The 21,281-nt window shown below is 41.3% G+C and overlaps 1 protein-coding gene across 1 annotated transcript in view; it reads left to right on the forward strand.

Annotated features, from left to right (window-relative positions):
* Positions 1 to 21,281, forward strand: part of cfap54 (cilia and flagella associated 54) — a 527,984-nt gene that overhangs the window by 203,020 nt on the left and 303,683 nt on the right. Inside the window, exons 27-30 of the mRNA XM_087999737.1 lie at positions 1,464 to 1,586; positions 12,837 to 12,974; positions 17,228 to 17,327; positions 21,126 to 21,209. Of these exons, the coding sequence (XP_087855863.1) occupies positions 1,464 to 1,586; positions 12,837 to 12,974; positions 17,228 to 17,327; positions 21,126 to 21,209 (445 nt within the window). The remainder of the gene's footprint in view (positions 1 to 1,463; positions 1,587 to 12,836; positions 12,975 to 17,227; positions 17,328 to 21,125; positions 21,210 to 21,281) is intronic.

Genomic DNA, 21,281 nt, shown 5'->3' on the forward strand with positions numbered 1-21,281 from the left:
ATAATGTCACTAGGCCATAATCTTCCCATAAATTTATGTACTAATATGCAAATTTAAACTCTACTCCCTTTACATCATTCCATAGACACACAGTCATTCAAAAATAAGATGAACAAAACATAGTTCTGCAGAAATATCTCGGGTGGAAAGCAGGCAAACTGGAACACATTTGGTGGAACAGATAATCCAAATCCCCAAAGGTGGAAAGAGATGACTTTCTCTCAATTCTTTTGGTATTTGGCAATTATATCTCATTGACTACCAAATAGAGGATCACCACATGATAGCAATCAGTTGGACCTATGTCTTGCTTGTGTTGGAAAACTTTTCTTTGCATTGTTTCTTTTCCACCCAGTGTAGGAGACAGAGACTTGCCTTAGTTAATTTGAGCTTTTTTGGAAATTTGAGTGCAACTACTTCTCTTCCTCAGTTATGTGACTAACTTCAGCTTAGTGTAAAAGCTGTTGCTGGGCAATTTTTTTTTAAACTCAAAAGTACCTTGTGGCAGTTTGTGTATCAAAGGCATCAAATTTAGCTTCTCCATGAGTTAGGGGACCTTGTGTAACCAGTAAGTGAACTCCACAAAATCCTCTCTTGCGGTATACAACTTAACAGTAGAATAGACCTTTACCACTTAAAATATTAAAAAAACTTAAGGTTTGATAATTTCCAGCTATTTATGCACTCTCCCAAAAAAGCAGTTGCTCACCAGCACTTTTTTCCCTAAAAAGATATTTTATTAATCACAACATAGAAATTACAAACATTTCAACTTGATTGTTACTCATCAGACATACTTATAGCTTTTCTATGATGTCACAGTTTCTTTCAAAATGCTTGTGTTGGGATCCCATGCTTGCCTGCTGCTGCTTTAGGTGCTGCTGACTCTGCTTTGGGGACTTTCCTCACCTGCTGCTCTCAGTGCTGCTAACTGCAATGTTTGGCATCCTCTGCTCACTGTTCTTCATGATTCTGTCTTGACTTTGCACTGATAGGCTTGGCTCCCTGAGAAAAGGGATATTGTGGAGTTGCCTCCTCAAGTGAGTTGTTTACTTGCCCATTACTCATGGCTGGATGTTGCAGGACTGCAGAGCTTAGACCAGATCTGTCAGTTGTGGGATTGCTTAATCCAGTCTATTGTGTACTGCTTTTGCTTTCAGACATGCTTGTTGCTGTTCTTGGCATGGCCTCCTTTATTGAGCCAGGATTAAGACCTTGGATTTTTTTCTTTGTTATTTATGTTGTATTTTGTTTCACTTAGAAGTAATTTTGTGCCATTTTGCTTCATTTTTGTATATTCCACCTTGTTACATCTATTTGAAATGCTTAGTCTTGTCAATTTAGCAATTTTACAGAAGCAGTGTTCAGCAATGTATTCTTAATTTATACTCATGAATCACATAGCTTAAGGAAATTTTCCATGCATTACAATATTAATTCAATTTTCAATAATTATGTGACAGATTCTCCTAAAATGTCTATGTGTCCTACAACACGTCATTGGTGTGACCAAGCAAAGGAAACAGGCTGGAGTAGTTGAAAGTTTGCAACACATGACAGCATGTATCACATATCATTTAGCAAAGGTACAGTACGTACATTTATGTATGATTTTTGAAACCTGTTTTTATTGTAATAATGCATAATAAGTTATTTTACTATAAGAATTAGAACAGGAGCAAGTCATTTAATCCTTTGAGTCACTGGCAATCTGGCAATCACACCTCTGATCCTTTTGTGTATTTGACTTTCAAAAACCTTGTTTCCTTTTTTGAGTTTTTAGTTTTTCATCATCTCAAACTTATTTCTTTTCACCAAGGTTGAATAACTTCACAGTTGCCACATAAAATCCATATGACTTTACCCACTAACAATATCTTCCTGATCCCATTTGCAATACTTACAATCCCTTCAAATTTATTTGATAAAATTGTTTGTTGAAGTACTTGTGATATTGCATTTTTTCTGTCTGGTTCTGTATTTCTTAATTTAAAAAAAGAAATTGCAGTATATTTCTATTATTTTGCATGTATATATATATTATCCATTCCTTTGATTAAGTTCTGTCTCACTGTTTCCAATTCGTAGATGTCAGTATAGAACAGTCATAGAATCATTCAGCTCAGAAGAGGCTCTTTGTCCCATCGAGTCTGTTCCAACCTATAAAAACTAATCCCACTTTCCAAGGCTTGACCCATAGTTTTAAATGCTATGATATTTTAAGTGCTCACCCACATATTTTGTGAAGATTATGAGACTTACCTGCCTAAATTACCTTCCCAGGCAGTGCATTCCAAACCACACTATTCTCTAAGTGAAAGTAGAACTCCTCACGTCCTCTTTAAATTTCATGCCCATCACCTTAAAATCATGGCCCCTTGTTATTGACCCTTAAATGAAGAAGTATTCACTCTGTTCATACCCCTCATAATTTTAGATCCTCCCTCAGTTTCTACTTCTCTAAAGAAAACAGTCCAAACCCATTCTGCCTCTCTTCATTGGTAAAATGCTCCATCCCATGGAACATCCTGGTGAATCTCCCCTGCCCTGACTCTAGTACAGTTACACCTGTCTGTAGTGCAGTGAACAAAACTGTACATAGTATTGTAGCTGTGACCTAACCAAAATTTTGTTCAGCTCCAACATAACCATCCTGCTCTTATAATCTGGGCCAGGATTATAGAATAGAATAGAATAGAAGAATACAGCGCAGTACAGGCCCTCTGGCCCTCGATGTTGCGCCGATCCAAGCCCACCTAACCTACACTACCCCACTATCCTCCATATGCCTATCCAATGCCCACTTAAATGCCCATAATGAGGGAGAGTCCACCACTGCTACTGGCAGGGCATTCCATGAACTCACGACTCGCTGAGTAAAGAACCTACCCCTAACATCTGTCCTATACCTACCACCCCTTAATTTAAAGCTATGCCCCCTCGTAATAGCTGACTCCATACGTGGAAAAAGGTTCTCACGGTCAACCCTATCTAAGCCCCTAATCATCTTGTACACCTCTATCAAGTCACCCCTAAACCTTCTTTTCTCCAATGAAAACAACCCTAAGTGCCTCAGCCTTTCCTCATATGATCTTCCTACCATACCAGGCAACATCCTGGTAAACCTCCTCTGCACCCGTTCCAGTGCCTCCACATCCTTCCTATAGTATGGCGACCAAAACTGCACACAATACTCCAGATGCGGCCGCACCAGAGTCTTATACAACTGTAACATGACCTCAGGACTCCGGAACTCAATTCCTCTACCAATAAAAGCCAGTACGCCTTATGCCTTCTTCACCGTACTATTTACCTGGGTGGCAACTTTCAAAGATCTGTGTGCATGGACACAAAGATCCCTCTGCTCATCCACACTACCAAGTATCCGACCATTTTTTTTAATAGATATTTTTATTAGAAATTTAACATTTTTACAAGTTTACAAAAATAAACAAAACTCTCAGATATAAACATTGATACACAATTAGCTCAAATATACAATAGCCAAAATTTAACAAAAAAAACAAAACAAAAAAAAAACGAAAAAAAGAAAAAAAAAACAAACAAAACACAACTATCTACTAATCTAACCTACAACTAACCAGAGTGTATATTTAAGTCTCTTACATGCTCGGGATGTGTTAGCATCAGATATAATAAAACCCGTATTCGTGCGGGATTCCTCCCCCGAGGGCCCGGGACCAGCCAGATTTGTAATCTCAATTAAATAAAAGCCCTTGTTAGGATAGCTGAAATATCTGTATTTATGTAATTCAAAAAGGGCTGCCACATTTTAGAAAATAATTCAGTCTTTCGGTGCACCATATTTGTAAGGAAGTCAAGGGGAATACATTCCATAATTAGTCTGTGCCAATTTGAAAGTCCAGGGGGGCCCTCAGCCGCCCAGTTCACCAAAATATTTTTCCTTGCACAGAAAGAAAGAATAGAAAATAGTCTCTTCCCGTACGTGTCCAGGGAGGGAAAGTTCGAAAAGCCCAAGAGGAGAGATACAGGGTCCACTTTAATTTCCGTTCCTAAAATTTCTGTCAGGGTACTTGCTACTTTAGTCCAATATCTACAGATCTTATGACAGCTCCATAAGCAATGTACAAGAGTGCCCACCTCTATTTTGCATTTAGGACACATTGGAGATGCTCCTGCCTGAAATTTTGCCAATCGAACCGGTGCTATATGGGCCCTATGAAGTATCTTCATCTGGATAGCCTGGGTTCTGTTACAAATAGTAATTCTTCTAGCATTTTCCCAAATATCATTCCACATTTCTGTGGAGATTTCTAGTCCCAGATCCTGATCCCATGTTTTAAGCAGATTATCCATATCTCCCGATACTTCATCATGTAGTAAATGATAAACAGTACTGACGGAAGATACCCCCACTGGTTGTAGGACACTACATTCCCTATCGGATTTATAAAGACTATCTAATAACGTAGACTTCTTCTGTATATAATCTCGAATTTGGAAGTATCGAAAGAGGTCTCCATGGGTAATCCGAATTTCTGACGCAGCTGTTCAAAAGACATCAGGACCCCATCTTTAAATAGATCCCCTAGACATGAGATACCCTGGATCTCCAGAGTTTAAAAGTGGCATCTGTTAACCCCGGTTGGAATCCCCATGCTCCCACTAACGGTGCGTAGGAGGATGTTTTATGTGAATTGCCCTCATTTTGCCGCATTATATTCCAAGCCTTGATTGTATTTAGTATGAAAGGGTTTTTACAGTGATCTGTAAGGATTTTCCTCTTGTCTGAGAATAAAAGTTAATAAGTGGGTATTTTACTTGAGAAGCCTCGATGTCCAACCAGATTGATTGTGGATCGGACAAGACCCAATCAGCTATGTAACTTAATAGGGAACTTAACTGATATTTCCGAAAGTCTGGGAAGTCCAATCCACCCCTTGCCTGTGGAAGCTGTAGCTTCTTCAGCTTAATGAGGGGCCGCCTATGATTCCAGATAAAGGAACCCAGCCAGCCATATAATTTACATAAAGTCGTCCTCGGCAGCCTCACCGGAAGCATTCTCATAGGATATAGGAGACGGGGCAGGACATTCATTTTGATTAGTGCTATTCTACCCAACCAGGAAATTGGTAGGTCTCCCCATCGCTGGAGGTCCTGCCTTATCCTTTCCAATAAATACACAAAATTAGCCTTATACAACTGACCAAATACTGGAGTAATAAAAATGCCTAGCAAAAGGGAAAAAGGGATCCGTCCGCTAAGAGGGGTATCGTAGCAAGGCCACCCATTGGCATAGCCTCCGATTTTGAAAAATTAATTTTATAGCCTGAGAATGCACTAAATGTATTAATAACTTGGATTAGGCGAGGTATGGACATCAAAGGGTTACTGAGGAATAGAAGAACATCATCTGCATAAAGGGTAATTTTTTGTTTACCTGTATCAATCCTTGGGGCCACTATATTAGGATCAGCTCGTATAGCTTCTGCTCGTGGTTCAATTATTAGCGTAAATAACAATGGCGAGAGGGGACATCCCTGACGGCAGCCCCTACCCACACTGAAGCTATCCGAACCTAATCCATTGGTAACCACAACTGCTTTGGGCTCATTATACAATGTTGAGACCCATTTGGTAAAAACCTGTCCAACGCTAAACCTCTCCAATGTGTAAAACAAATATGACCATTCGACCCTATCAAATGCCTTTTCCGCGTCTAATGAAACCACTACTCCTGGTATCTTTCCCTGATGACAAGCTTGAATCATATTCAGAGCCCTTCTAACATTATTGGATGATCTACGGTCCTTAATAAACCCCGTCTGATCCTCCTTTATAATATGTGGCAGTATCCTTTCTAGTCTCAGTGCTAACGTTTTAGAGAGGATTTTAAAATCTACATTTAGCAAGGATATTGGTCTGTATGATGTACAATCTTCTGGGTCTTTTCCTTTTTTAAGGATACGAGAGATATTTGCCTCTTTCAGCAAAGGCGGGAGACAGTCCTGACTATATGCATAGTTATACATGTCCATAAGTGGACCAGCCAGTATTTCTGTAAATTCTTTATAGAATTCAGCTTGAAAACCATCTGGGCCTGGTGCCTTACCATTTAGAAGTTTCCTAATTGCATCAAGTATTTCTTGGAGTGTAAGAGGAGCATTTAGGACCGATACTTGTTCCGGAGTTAGGCCTGGAAAAGTCAAATTTTTAAAAAATGACTGCATCCTCTTCGTCCTATCTTCACAATCTCTCTCTCACACACACACACACACACACAATCCTGTGATTTATATAACTCAGAATAAAATTCTCTAAAGATCGCATTAATCTTTTTGTGGTCATGAGTCAAAATACCCGCACTTTCCTTGATAGCTGTAATAGTCTGAGGGGCCTTTTTTCTTTGCAAGAAATGCTAAGTATCTACCCAGTTTGTTGCCATATTCATATAACCTTTGCTTTGGAAATAATATTTCCCTCTTAGCCGTTTGAGTAAGCGTAGTGTTTGGAGCTGTCCTAAGAGCTGTAATCCTTTGCAATTTAATAATAGAAGGTCTATCAGTGTATGCTGTTTCAGCCGCTTTTAAGCGGGCTTCAAGCAGACGCTGTTGTTCTCCCTTTAATTTCTTCTGGGTCGCTGAGTAGGAGATGATCAAGCCTTGCGTGTAAGCTTTGATGGTCTCCCACATCATTGACGGGTTGCTAGCTGTACCTGAATTAATTTCTAAAACAGTTTTAAATTCTTGAGAGAAGTACTTTACAAATTTACTATCTTTCATTAGGAAGGGGTCCATACGCCAATGCCGAGGGCATGTCCCATTGTTCCTCGCCTTAGTTTCCATATATACAGCAGCGTGGTCAGAAATTGCTATACTACCTATTTTACAGGATGATATGGAATTTTAAAAAATCGAGGGGGCAAAAAACATATCAATTCTGGTATGACATTTATGTGGATTAGAGTAGAAAGAAAAATCTCTGCCCTGTGGATGAAGACATCTCCATACATCTACTAACCCTAATTCTTTGTTCAGATCCATCAATTGTCAAGATCTGGGAGATACTCCTGCAGTACTCTTGGGAATCCTATCTATTTCCGGATCCTTAATACAATTAAAGTCTCCCCCTATAATTGTATGACGGGCACCAAAAGCCATCAATTTTGAAAAGGCTTCCATTATAAATTTAAAGGGGTGTGCCGGGGGGCAGTACAAATTTAAAATCCCATATTCCTCTCCATTTATGAGGGCTTTAATCAAGATATATCGTCCAGATTCGTCTTTTATCTGCTTTAGGATTTTGAAAGGGAAATTCTTCCGAACAAGAATAACAACTCCCCTGCTTTTTGAGCTAAAAGAAGAAAAAAAGGCCTGATCAAATCCACCCTGTCGTAATTTCAAGTGTTCTTTATCTGACAGGTGTGTCTCCTGTAGGAGAGCTATATCAACTCTTTCCTTCTTAAGATTTGATAATATTTTCTTCCTTTTGATTGGCGAATTACTCCCCTTGACATTCCAGGTGAACCACTTAACCGACTGATCAACCATAATCCTCTGGGCCAATCCGAGACCCCTCGGGAGGGGGAACCCTATCCAGAACATCCCGAGCGTAGAACATGTGAAATTTACAAAAATAAAACCTCTTTAATACACCCACAACAATACAGTAAAAAACTATTTCTAAATAAAAAAAATATAAAACATATCTAAGTGGAGACTTTCCACCTTGTTCCCAGGGGGTGTCACTTCCTCTCCAAAAGTCCATCATATCCTCTCCCAACCAATGCTACACCCTTGACCCAGGCACTCCTCAATAAAATGAGGAGAATTCAAATATAATGCAAAGCTAGAGTTAACAGTGAGCACCCTACCCCCACCCATACCAACACCTGGGTATATTTGGTAATGTTAATACCATATAACTATAAAATTACCACCTCAACGAATAATAATTAAATATAATAATACAAAATAATCAGGGGAAAACAACCCCGCTCCTAGAGACAGTGGTAAAATTGAATAAGGTAACCACCTCCCCCCACCAACATTAACCAAACCCCCCAGCTTTTATATATATATATATATATATATATATATACACACACATATACATACATCCCTCATATATACATAAAATAATAACAGAAAACAACCCCAAGGGGGGGGGGGGGGGGGAGAAAATCAAATGATAATATTAAACAGTAAGGGAAGAGAAAAAAAAGGAGGGGGGATATAAACCAAAGCAGGGGGAAAGGCAGACCAACATCCATTATGTCTTACAGTTTATCTAAGAGAGTCCAAGAATTCCTTAGCCTTTTCTGGTGATCCAAAGTTATATACGGATCCTTCATGGTTAAAGCGTAACGTCGCTGGGTAGCGTAAGGAGTACTGAATATTTAAGTCCCTTAAACGCTTCTTCGCCTCGTCGAATGCCTTCCTCTTTCAAACCAGAGCCGGGGAAAAGTCCTGAAATAGCATGATCTTGGATCCTTTATAGATCATAGCTTGGGGGTCTTTTCCGAGATTTCTAGAGGCTTCTCGGAGTATCTGCCTCTCCTTGTAGCTCTGCAGCCGGAACAGGACCGGGCGTGAGCGCTGGTTCGAGCCGGGCCCGCGTATTGCGACCCGGTAGGCCCATTCTACCCTTACCTGGCCTGATCCAGTTTGCAGATTTAAAAGCTGTGGCAGCCACTGCTCCAGGAATGCTGTAAGCTGGCCTTCCTCTTCCCGTTCGGGAAGGCCCAGCAAACGAATATTTTTTCGACGACCTCGATTATCGAGGTCGTCAATATGATTTTCCAAGGTCCGGACTCGCTGCTCGAGAGTCCGGACCTGATCCACGGCCGATTGAGCGGTATTTTCGGAGGTCGCGGCCTTTAACTCCGCCCCTCCAACTCGGCGTTCAATTTCTTGGATTTCTCGGTCGTGCTTCTGCAGCGCGGCCGAGAGCGAGTCCCAACGATTTCTGGATTCTGCAATAAAGGCATCGATCTTCGAGCCAAGTTTGGAAATCATTTCTGCAAGGCTTGTCACTGTAGGTAAGTCCCCCGGGGCGGCTGTGGACGCCTCTGCTGCAGCTGGAGAGGGTGGGGGAGGGGTTCCTGCCTGCTGAGAGCTGCGGGCTCCCTTCCCTTTAGTCATTTTTACTTAGGATTAAATTGTTTAAATGTAATATTACACAACTAATTAAATTACACAACTATTATAAATGATTTGGTGAGCGTGGTAGGGGGTGGGTGACCCACTGTACCCAAGTCTTGGGAGAAGCACTATCGACTCAGTCTTGCTGGGTCGCCGCCATCTTGGATCCCCCAAGGATCCGACCATTAGCCCAGTACCCCATCTTTTTGTTACTCTTACCAAAGTGAATCACCTCACACTTAGCTACCTTGATAAAGGCAAATGTCCTAATGTCTTCTTAGCTATCCTATTAACCTGTCCTGTCTTTTTTCGAGATCTGTGGACAAGTACAGCAAAATCCCTCTGTTTCTCCAAAATTCCTTGTGTCGTATTATTCATTGACTTGTTCCTTCTTCTAAAGTACATCACCTCACATTTTTTAGGGTTAAATTACACCTGTCATTGATCTGACCATCTGACCATGTGTATTTGAAGTTTCAATTCTCAATGCCTTCCTGGAATTCCTAGTTTTTCATCATCTGGATAATTTATCTTTCCTTTGACCAAGGTGAATGACTTCGCACTTGCCACATAAAATTCATCTGACTTTGTTTTGCCAACTGACAAAATCTTCTATTCAAGATCATTTATTCACTGTATTGACTCAGGTTGCCATTCATAGAAGAATTGCTTTATGTGCACAATCCCAACCCGTGTTTCCCAAATGAAGAAATATGAGAAAGATTTTTGGATAAGCCTTATCTCTGGTTGGTGATCCACTTGTACACAGATTTCTGAGTGTCAACCGACTGGAGAATAGCCAAATGTTGCAAATATCTTAAGACCACACTCATGGCACTTATTTATCCCACTCAAATTACTGCATATTTATCTGATAGCATAGTAACAGATACTGTATACTGACCCAACACAGAGAGATAATAGGCCATATACATTTTTGAACATGGAGACCACCAGTTAGCCATTCTTCCCATTTTGTCTTCTGATTAAGGAAATGTTGGAAGGAGGTAATGTTTAACAAGGACAAAAGATGCTATACACTGTCACAAAAGACTGTGCACGTGAAACTTAAAATTATAATAAACGTTGCCCTTCATACTATAGTATATGTGAAACCTTATGAGAGGAATGCAGCCGATAAGAAACTGGAGAGAAATTTATGATGTTCTTGGTGCTGAGTACTAAGATAACAGTAGTGGTCTTGTATTCTCAAGGATATTATACAACTCCTTATAGAAATATTGTTAATGGATGCTACAGCCACTTCAGCAAAGGTTCAATCTAATACAAGCAGCGTTAAATATTTTGCTTGATGAATGATTGATTATGCAGATATGTATATGGCTCCATAAATAGAGGTATGGATTCCAACTCCATGGAAGTTATGCTGAACATTGAGAACACTATGGTTAGGCCACAACTGAAGATATTCCTTTAACTGGTACAATGGGTAGCATTTCTGCCTCTGGACTCGGCAACTCTATGTTTAAGCACCACCACAGCTCTTTGTAGTCACAGCAACTATATTTACAAGCAGGAGCGATTACTGGCCAGCCATGCAATGGATTGAAATTGAAGTCTTTACCCTCACTGTCCATAATTCCAAACCAGAATGTTCATATAAAACTGTACGTTGCTGTAGCAAATCGGATTCCTTGGAGGGGAGGGGCTTGGGGTGCTGACTTGCTTGGAAGTGTGGTGAATATGGATCAAATGGTTGTGACAGCACAGGGTTCTGTCTATTTTTTAGCTGGATTCGGGACCTGTGATGCTCAGGCAGAGAACTCAAGGAGTTGAATGGAGCATTGCAGCCAGTTCTACTCATCTAACTTAAGGAAAGATGTGAAGGTCCTTCAGAGGAAATTTATCAGAATGGCTCCAGAGATTTTAGTTCCAAGGTTACAGTTCGAGAAGCCAGAGTTGTTCTTGGAACAAAGGAGATTTGATAAAGGTGTACAAGATTATGATAGATTTGGAGAAAAATCTATTCTCACGAGCTCACAGTACAAGGAATAGGGAACACTTCGACTAGAAATGTTGGGGCCATAGGAGGAAAATAATTTCGCACAGCAAGTGTTAGTGTGTTGAAACACACTGCTCATAAGAGTCGTGTAAGCAGGGACAATCAATGATTTCAAGAAGAGTTTGGTTGGGAACTTTGAAGAAAATAAACATGCAAGACTATGGGGCTACAATGGGATCAACTAGATTAGATTTTTTTAGATTAGATTACATTACAGTGTGGAAACAGGCCCTTCGGCCCAACAAGTCCACACCGACCCGCCGAAGTGCAACCCACCCATACCCCTACATTTACCCCTTACCTAACTCTACGGGCAATTTAGCATGGCCAATTCACCTGACCTGCACATCTTTGGACTGTGGGAGGAAACCAGAGCACCCGGAGGAAACCCACGCAGACACGGGGAGAATGTGCAAACTCCACACAGTCAGTCGCCTGAGGCGGGAATTGAACCCGGGTCTCTGGCGCTGTGAGGCAGCAGTGCTAACCACTGTGCCACCATGCCGCCCACAAACTAGATTCCCATTAATAGCTAGCATGAACCAAATGACCTTCTGTTCACTAAATGACTCTATGTATGTGCCTTCTGATTGGGGTTTTCTCTTATGTTTCACAAAAGAAACTTTTCCATGCTCTCCAATAAAATGGCTCTTTCTAGAGAGATATTGCTTCTGGCATTAGCGGTTTATATCCTTATTGGAAACCTCCAGACAATTACTATATATTTGCTCTGATCCTGTCAGAAGTAGCAAGTTGATTGGATTTTCAGTAGAACACACAGGTCCTGCTTAAATTGGGATTAAATATTGTTCCCAAAGGCATGATAAAATAAAGAAACGCGAAGAGCTCATTCAGTACAGCATCATGATGTTTTAACTCAGCGTTATTGCAATTAATCAGCCCTGCCCTAAGACTTTTTACAGCCTGCTTCATCTTGTATGACGACAAAACTAAAAAGTAAATCTTTGCTTCAGAGCTTCCATGATACTGAGAAGGCTTCAGGAAAATCCACATCCATCAATTTGTTCTGAAAGCTTTGTTCAAATTTTGACAGCCATGACAGGTTCAAAATTAAGCAACCATGACAGTCTAATAAAATGTCTATCCATACTATCTCTCAATGTTTAAAGGGTCATTTTAAAAAAAAGATTTGGATACAGATCTGTTTCTTTGCCAAAGGTCAGTTCTTACGTGAGCCTTTCTGCATACATAGTCTTGTTGAAATTTGTCTATTAATTTTTGAGATATGTTGTTTACAGACAAAACATCCTACCAGGCAAAAATATTATCTCCGTCCACATCCTTGGAGGTAATAAATCCCAAAGCTAATCATACAACACCTATCCAAAATTGGTGCTGAATTGCAGCTGAAGATGCAAAACCATACTACAGGACAATGAATGTTGTTCATGATCCCTCTTTGCCACATGCATTTTCCATGTGTATGTTTTAGTTACATTGTTGGCGTGTGGCTTCAGTGCAAAGTAATGTGAGGCTCCTCCATCAAATTATGTAATTATGTTAGAATTTAGAACTTTCTACTTTAATTTTTGGATTGAAATTTTTAGCGTCATTTATAATTTCATATGTTTTAAATGTAAGCTGGTTACCTTTCCTCTGTTCAATTGGTAGCAAATCTGATACTCCAGCATTTAAAAGTTTAAACTGTTTTTGTGCTATGTTAATAGGTATTACGATTCTGGAAAGAGTATAATCTTGCTTTAGAAGTTGTACTTATTGGAAAGGAGATTCTGCAATCTGCAGATCAGGAAATTACTCCAGAACAAAAGGCTGGAGGCGTTGAGGATGAAGCTGAAGCAATAAAAGTATGCATCTAAATGTTTTTTCATTAGCATAGTGCAGTTATAATTGTGTCTTTTAGAGTCAAGGGGCCAGATTTTGCTGAAAAGCATGGATGTGTGAATGATGAATGTCATCACTAATATGCAGGTTGGCAAACACCATTTATTGAGAATATGTGAAGTGAAATCACAAAAATTGCATTTCATCTTAAACTTTCTTATCACTTTCATGGAAATTTACGTTAATTGCTTATTAGAAAGTTAAGTCTAAATTACCTTGGGTGCCCTTGTATCAACATGATTGTTGTTAAAAGGTATTCATCAATCTCCTTCACCTTGAAAGCAAACAATTATAAATTTGTGGTTTTACTCCTTCAGATTGTGAATTGCTTAATGAAATCTGAAAGATGTCAAATTTTACATGCTTTCATTTTATATCACTTATTCCTTTCTTTTCATTCTTGTTTTAAACTTTCTGTCCTCTTTTTATTTCACTTCTTTGGTTTGCTTCTCAATCCTTTTAAACAGACATACTTTTTGTCTTTTCCTTTTATGGGTAAATGTTTATAAAATCTCACTGTGTACTTGTCCAACAAGTGGGGTATCCCATGAGATGTCCCATTTCAGCAGAATTTGATTTACTGGCTGAGTTTATATGTAGTTTAGTACTGTATTAATTTTTGTAAGTTAAAAATATCATTATTGATGAAATACATTAGAGGTGTCATATATTTTAGAGTTTGAATACAACTCAATGAAAATTCAAATTTTGTTCAAATGCTTTGTACAGTGATCTCCCACAATTATGCTGTATACCTTACCTTATTCCAGAACTTGTCTTAATTATTTTCAGAGAATGTCACCCGATCTTTCTGTTGCCTACTTTTGGCCAGAAGAATATCTATTATAGCCCACTCATTGTTCCTCAAAATGTGACTGTAGAGTTGTTTGCAGAGGATACAATCAGACTGCCCCAGATGTTTTGACATCTAACCTGGGAGTCTTGTTTGAATCATTTACTATCACTCCTTGGTGAAAATGAGGACTGCAGATGCTGGAACTTAGAGTCAAGATTATAGTGCTACTGGAAGAGCACAACAGGTCAGGCAGCATTCGAGGAGCATGAAAATCGACATTTCAGGCAGGAGCCCTTCATCAGGAATGAGGCTGGAAGCCTCAGGGGTGGAGAGATAAATGGGAGGGGAGTGGGGCTGGGGAGAAGATAGTTGAGAGTGCAATAGATGGATGGAGGAAGGGTAAAGGTGATAGGTCGGAGAGGACGTGGAGCGAATAGGTGGGAAGGAAGATTGACAGGTGGCTCAGATCATGAGGATGGTGCTGAACTGGAAGGTTGGAATTGGGGTAAGGTGGGGGATGGAAATGAGGAAACTGGTGAAGTCCACATTGATGCCATGGGTTTGAAGGGTTCTGAGGCGGAAGATTAAGCAATTTTCCTCCAGGTGTTGGGTGGTAAGGGAGTGGCGATGGAGGAGGCCCAAGAACTGCATGTCCTTGGCAGGGTGGGAGGGGGGATGTTGAAATGTTCGGCCACAGGGCGGTGAGGTTGACTAGTACGGGTGTCACAGAGGTATTCCCTGAAGCGCTCTGCAAGAAGGCGTCCAGTCTTCCCAATGCAAAGGAGACCACATTGGGAGCAACGGATGCAATAAATGACATATGTGGAAGTGCAGGTGAAACTTTGATGGATGTGGAAGGCTCCTTTGGTGCCTTGGATGGAGGTGAGGGGGGAGGTGTAGGCGCAGGTTTTGCAATTCCTGCGGTGGCAGGGGAGGATGCCAGGAAGTGAGGGTGGGTTGTTGGGAGGGCATGGACCTGACCAGGTAGTCACGGAGGGAACGGTCTTTGCGGAAAGCGTAAAGGGGTGGGGAGAGAAATATATCCCAGGTGGTGGGGTTCGTTTGTAGGTGGCAAAAATGTCAGCGGATGTTGTGGTTTATGCAGAAGTTAGTAGGTTGGAAGGTGAGAACCGGAGGGGGTTCTGTCCTTGTTGCAGTTGGAGGGGTGGGGTTTGAGGGCAGAGGTGCGGGATGTGAATGAGATGCATTGAAGGGCATCTTCAACATGTGGAAATTACGGTCTTTAAAGAAAGAGGCCATCTGGTGGGTTCTGTGGTGGGACTGGTCCTCCTGGGAGCAGATATGGAGGAGGCAGAGGATTTGGAATACGGGATAGCATTTTTGCAGGAGGTAGGGTGGGAGGAGGTATAATCCAGGTAGCTGTGGGAATCAGTGGGTTTGTAAAAAATGTCGGTGTTGAGTCGCTCTTCATTGATGGAGATGGAGAGGTCCAGGAAGGGGAGAGAGGTATCAGAGATGGTCCATGTGAATTTAAGGTCGGGGTGGAATGTGTTGGTGAAATTGATGAACTGCTCAACCTCCTTATGGGAGCATGAGGTGGCGCCGATGCAGTCATCAATGTAGTGGCGGAAAAGGTGGGGAGTGGTGCTGGTGTAACTATGGAAGATGGACTGTTCTTCGTAGCCAACAAAGAGACAGGCATAGCTGGGGCCCATACGGATGCCCATGGCTCCCCCTTTGGTCTGGAGGAAGTGGGAGAAATCGAAAGAGAAGTTTTTGAGAGTGAGGACCAGTTCAGCCAAACAAATCAGAGTCAGTGGAAGGGTACTGTTGGGGACATTGGGAGAGGAAGAAATGGAGGGCTTGGAAGCCCTGGTCATGGCGGATGGAGGTGTAGAGGGACTGAATGTCCATGGTGAAGATGAGGCATTGGGGGGCCGGGGAAACAGAAGTCTTGGGTAGAGGATGTGGGTGGTGTCCCGAATGTATGTGGGGAGTTCCTGGACTCGGGGGGGATAGGACAGTTTCGAGGTAGGTAGAGATGAGTTTGGTGGGGTGGGAGCAGGCTGAGATGATGGGTTGGCTTGTGGATCTTGGGAAGGAGATCTCCTGAGGTGATGAGGTTGTGTGTGGTCTGGAAGATGATCTCCCACCCACAGCTTCCAACCTCATAGTTCGGGAACCCCGCACTACCCGAATCTACCTCCTCCAACCCCACCCCTCCAACCGCAACAAGGACAGACCACCCCGGTCCTCACCTTCCACCCCACCAACTTCCATGTAAACTGCATCATCCACTGACATTTCTGCCACCTAAAAAAGAGACCCCAATACCAGGGATATATTTCCCTCCCCACCCCTTTCTGCTTTCCGCAAAGACTGTTCTCTCCATGACTACCTGGTTAGGTCCACGGTGCCCAACAACCCACCCTCCCCTCCTAGCACCTTCCCCTGCCACCGCAGAAATTGCTAAACCTGTGCCCACCTCCCCCCTCACCTCCATCCAAGGCCCCAAAGGAGCCTTCCACATCCATCACAGTTTCACCTATACTTTCACAAATGTCATTTATTGCATCCGTTGCTCCCTTTACACTGGGGAGACTGGATGCCTTCTCACAGAGCACTTCAGGGAACATCTCCATGACACCCACACTAATCAACCCCACCGCATCATGGCTGAACAGTTCAACTCCCCCTCCCACTCTACCAAGGACATGCAGGTTCTGGGCCTCATCCACCGGCACTCCCTCACCACCGAATGCCTGGAGAAAGAATGCCACATCTTCCGCCTCAGAGCCCTTCAACTCCAGGGTATTAATGTGGACTTCACCAGTTTCCTCATTTCCCCTCCCCCCACCTTACCCCAGTTCCAAACTTCCAGCTCAGCACCATCCTCATGACCTGTCTCACCTGTCAATATTCCTTCTCACCCATCCGCTCCACCCCCCTCTCCAACCTATCACCTTTGTCCCTTCCTCCATCCACCTTTTGCACTCTCAACTACCTTCTCCCCAGTCCCACCCCCCTCCCATTTATCTCTCCACCCTCGAGGCTTCCAGCCTCATTCCTGATAAAAGGCTCCTGTCCGAAACGTCGATGTTCCTGCTCCTCGGATGCTGCCTGATCTGCTGTTCTCTTTCAGTACCACTCTAATCTTGACTACTATCACTCTTTGTCCAAGTTCATAAATTAAGCACAGACCCTCAAACTGAAGTTTTGTAGGAGACTGGCAGTATTGGTGGACATTTACTATAAATTGAAACCATAGTTGTACATTGAAAATGGAAGGAAAAGTGACAAGAGAAACATTCAAATAAACAATTTTTCAGTGGTTTATCAGGTTTATTTGTAGTTTAGCCACAATGTTAGAATTGGTGAGAAAACACTTCTATTGGTGGAGTAGCAGTATTTGAACTACTTTTGGCATTTTTCTAAATATTTGCATGCCTTGTTTCATAGAACAAATGGGAAAGCACCATTGAAAAACAGAAATTAGCAATTGAAAATTCTATGCAGGTGAAAGAAATGTATGATATTACATCTGATCTGAAAAAGGAAGGTAGGAATCTTTTTATACAAGTTTTATCACGATATTTGATGTCAACAAATGTAACACTTTTGTCTGTAGCCAGTTTTTATTATATGCAATTCATAGCAAAATTATCCCTTGTAATCATTCCAAAAAATGTTATGCTAAACAATAACGTGCAAAATGAAATTTATTTTCTTATAGGAAAATGTGTATTATATGTGTATTATTTGATTATATTTTTGACCTGGCATTGTTATGTTGAAAACCTAATTGGGTGTCTTGAACCTAACTCGCCCAAAATCCCTTTACTAACTTATTGCTCTTTCTAAATTAATCTCTTTACTTGGTTACTTTTCTGTCTATTTCATAGAGTCATAGAGGTATATAGCACTGAAACAGAATCTTTAGTCCAACCAAATATCCTCAACTGATAGAACATAGAACATCGAACATTGAGTCCCATTTGCCAGTAATTGACCCATATCCCTCTAAAACTTTCTATTCATGTACTTATCCAATTGCCTTTTAAATGTTGTTATTGTACTCACCATCACCACCACCTCTGGCAGTTCGATCCATACACATATTACCCTCCTGCATAAAAGAGTTTCCCCTCAGGTCCTTTTTATATCTTTCCCCTCTCACCTTAAACCCTCCAGTTTTGGGCTCCCCAATCCTGGTTAAAAGACCATAGCTATTCACCCTATCCATGTCCCTCATGATTTTATAAACCTCTCTAGGAATCATAGAATCCCTATAGTATGGAAGCAGGCCATTTGGCCCATTGAGTCCACACTGACCCTCCAAAGAGCATCCCACCCAGACTCACCCCCTACAATGCAGACACAGTGAGAAAGTGCAAACTCGGCACAGACAGTCATCTGAGAGTGGAATTGAGACCTGGTCCTGCTGCCGTGAGGCAGCTGTGCTAACCACTGAGCCATGATGCCGATCCTAAGATCACTCCTCAGCCTCTGGGGCTCAAAAGAAAAAAGATCCATCCTATTCAGCCTCTCCCTATAGCTAAAGCCCTCCAATCCTGAATATATGTTTGTTAATCTTTTCTGAACCCTTCCAATAGCAGGGACACCATAACCGAATGCAGTGTTCTCTACAGTGGAATTTTACATCCCAACCCCTGTACTCAATGCACTGACCAAGTGTGCCAAACACCACTTTCACCACCCTTTCTACCTACTTTCAAGGGACCATGCACCTGTACCCCATGTCTCTTTGTTCAGCAACATTGTCCATGGTCCTACCATTAACTGTATAAGTCCTGCCCTGGTCTACCTTACCAAAATGCATTGCCTTACATTTATCTAAATTAAACTCCATCTGCTATTCCTCGCCCCATAGACTCATCTGATCGAGATCCCATTGTACTCAGAGATAGCTTTATTCACTGTCCACTACAGGTCTGCAAACTTACTAACCATACCTCCTGTATTCACATCCAAATTATTTATATAAATGACAAAAAGCAGTGAACTCAGCACCAATCCTCGTGGTACATTTCTGGTCACAGGCTTCCAGTTCTAAAACCAACCTTCCATCACCACCCTTTGTCTCCTATCTTCAAGCCAATTTTGTATCCAATTAGCTAGCTCTCCCTTGATTCCGTGTCATCTAGCCTTGCTCACCAGTCTACCATGTGGAACCTTGTTGAACGCCTTGCTGAAATCCATGCGATAACATTTATTGCTCTGTCTTCATCAACCTTCTTCATCATCTCTTCAAAAAAACTCAAATTAATGAGACATGATTTCCCATCCACAAAACCATGTTGACTATCCCTTATCAGTCCATGCCTTTCCAAATACATGTAAATCCTGTCCCTCAGAATCCCCTCCAACAACTTACCCACCATTGATATCAGGCTCACTGGTCTGTAATTCCCTAGCTTTTGCTTATTACCTTGCTTAAATAATGGCATCACATTAGCTACCCTCCAGTCTTCTGGCACCTCGTCTGTGGTTGTGACTAATACAGATATCTCAGCAATCTTTTCCCTAACTTCCCATGAAGTTTTGGGACACACCTGATCAGGTCCGGGGGTTTTTAATGCATTTTAAAATCAACATCACGTCCTCTTCTGTAAGATGGACACATCACTATTTAATCCTATGAGTTCCCTCGCTTTCATGTCCTTCTCCATAGTAAATACTAAAATGAAATATTTGTTTCATACTTCACCCATCTCCTGTGGTTCCACACATAGATGATCTCATTAATCTTTAAGGGTCCCTATTCTCTCCCTACTTAGTCTTTTGTCCTTAATGTATTTGTAGAATTTCTTTGGATTCTCCTTTTCCCCATCTGCCAAAGCTATCATGTACCCTTTTTGCTCTCCTGATTTCCCTCTAAAGTGTACTCTTGCATCCTCTGTACTCAAGGGATTCACTCTATCCTAGCTTCTTTTCTTGACCAGAGCCTCAATTTTTCTAGCCATCCTTGCACTAACAGAAACATATTGCCATTGAACTCTCGTTATCTCATTTTTGAAAAACTCCCACTTTCCAACTGTCCTTTTATCTGTGAACAGCCTCCTCGAATCAACCTTTGAACGTTCCTGCCTAATACAGTCAAACTCAGGAGAAGGGTGGTGATCGAGGTGAAGCATTGGAAGCACTAAAGGTTCCAGAAAGGGAAGTTTGAGTTGGGGGAATGATAGCGTTGGAGAGGGCAGGTGATAATGAGCAGTGGGAAAGGGTCAGGTAAGGCAATTGATGGAAATTAATAAGGGGAAAAGAAGTGATATTATGTGTAAAGAAGTGAGGGAGCGTCAGGATAGGTGATGAGTGGGAGAGAGTAGAAGGGGCCAGGAGAAGTGGTGAATGTGAAGGAGTGTGGGGTCAGGTAATTGATTGCATTGGAACAGGGCATGAGTAGAAATGAGGGAGGTGTTCAGGAGATGCAATTAATGAAGTGACCTAGGTAGTTCTTAGATAACATGCGTTCCGGCAGCATGATTTGCTCCTAATGTTGCTGAGGGATTAAAGAATGGTATTTTCGAGAACCCTTACCTCTGTTTGCAATAGCAATAGCTGTGCGATACTTTATGTTAGACTATTGGGTAATTTTTGAGCAATCATGAGTGATATTTTTTGCCGGTCTGCCCGAACCCATTTTTCCCATCATCCCCATTATTTGTGTTAAGAGATTTTTTCTTAAGCGAGGTTTCATTGGAACGCAGCTACAGCATTATAGGAGATCTACCTATAGTGTGTTTGAAGAAACAGACTGCACATGTACAGTTATAATGTACTTGGCGTGTGCACAATTACTTTAAATGAAAATAATGGCAGAATATCTGATGAGTTCTGTTATTTAGAAATTTGAAAAAAAGTAAATGTGATATTAGATTGTGTCAAAAGATTGCGAGTTCCTGCTCCAGCAGCTTGAGTACAAACTTGATGCTGACACTTCAGTAGAGTGCTGAGGAAGTGCTGTGCTTTAGAATGCATTATTTTTCAGTTAAGATGTAAAACAAAGCCCCTGTCTGCCTCAGCAAGTGACTGTGAATGATCAAATGGCATTATTTTGAAGAAGAATCGAGTAGCCCTTCCTGTTTCCTGCTATATATTTATCTCTCCATCAACATTGTCAAATCTGGTCATTATCACATTGCTACTTGTGGGCTCTAACTGTCCACACATTTTGCTGCTGCATTTTCTACAACTCATAAATCAGTTCCTTAGCTTTTGAGTGGTTTGGGACACTATGTAACAAATGTATAACAACTTACAACAAATTTTAGATTAATATCCATGTATGTTCTGAAATTAATAAGTTTTTCTTCTTCATCTTAAATTACTTTTCCAGGAAAAACAGAATTGTTGCCTGGAAATGAAGCTGTGATTTATATAACAATCTTATATGCACCAGTAAATACTGCTTACAGTGCAGGTAGAACTTTTCAAATTTCTGTACATTCAGTAATTCAGTTGTATGTGAATATTACATGATAAATTTAAATAG

The sequence above is a fragment of the Chiloscyllium plagiosum genome, unplaced genomic scaffold, assembly GCF_037043375.1.
Source record: "Chiloscyllium plagiosum isolate Xiang-an unplaced genomic scaffold, Cpla_swu_hap1 HiC_scaffold_23, whole genome shotgun sequence".
Classification (NCBI taxonomy): Eukaryota; Metazoa; Chordata; class Chondrichthyes; order Orectolobiformes; family Hemiscylliidae; genus Chiloscyllium; species Chiloscyllium plagiosum.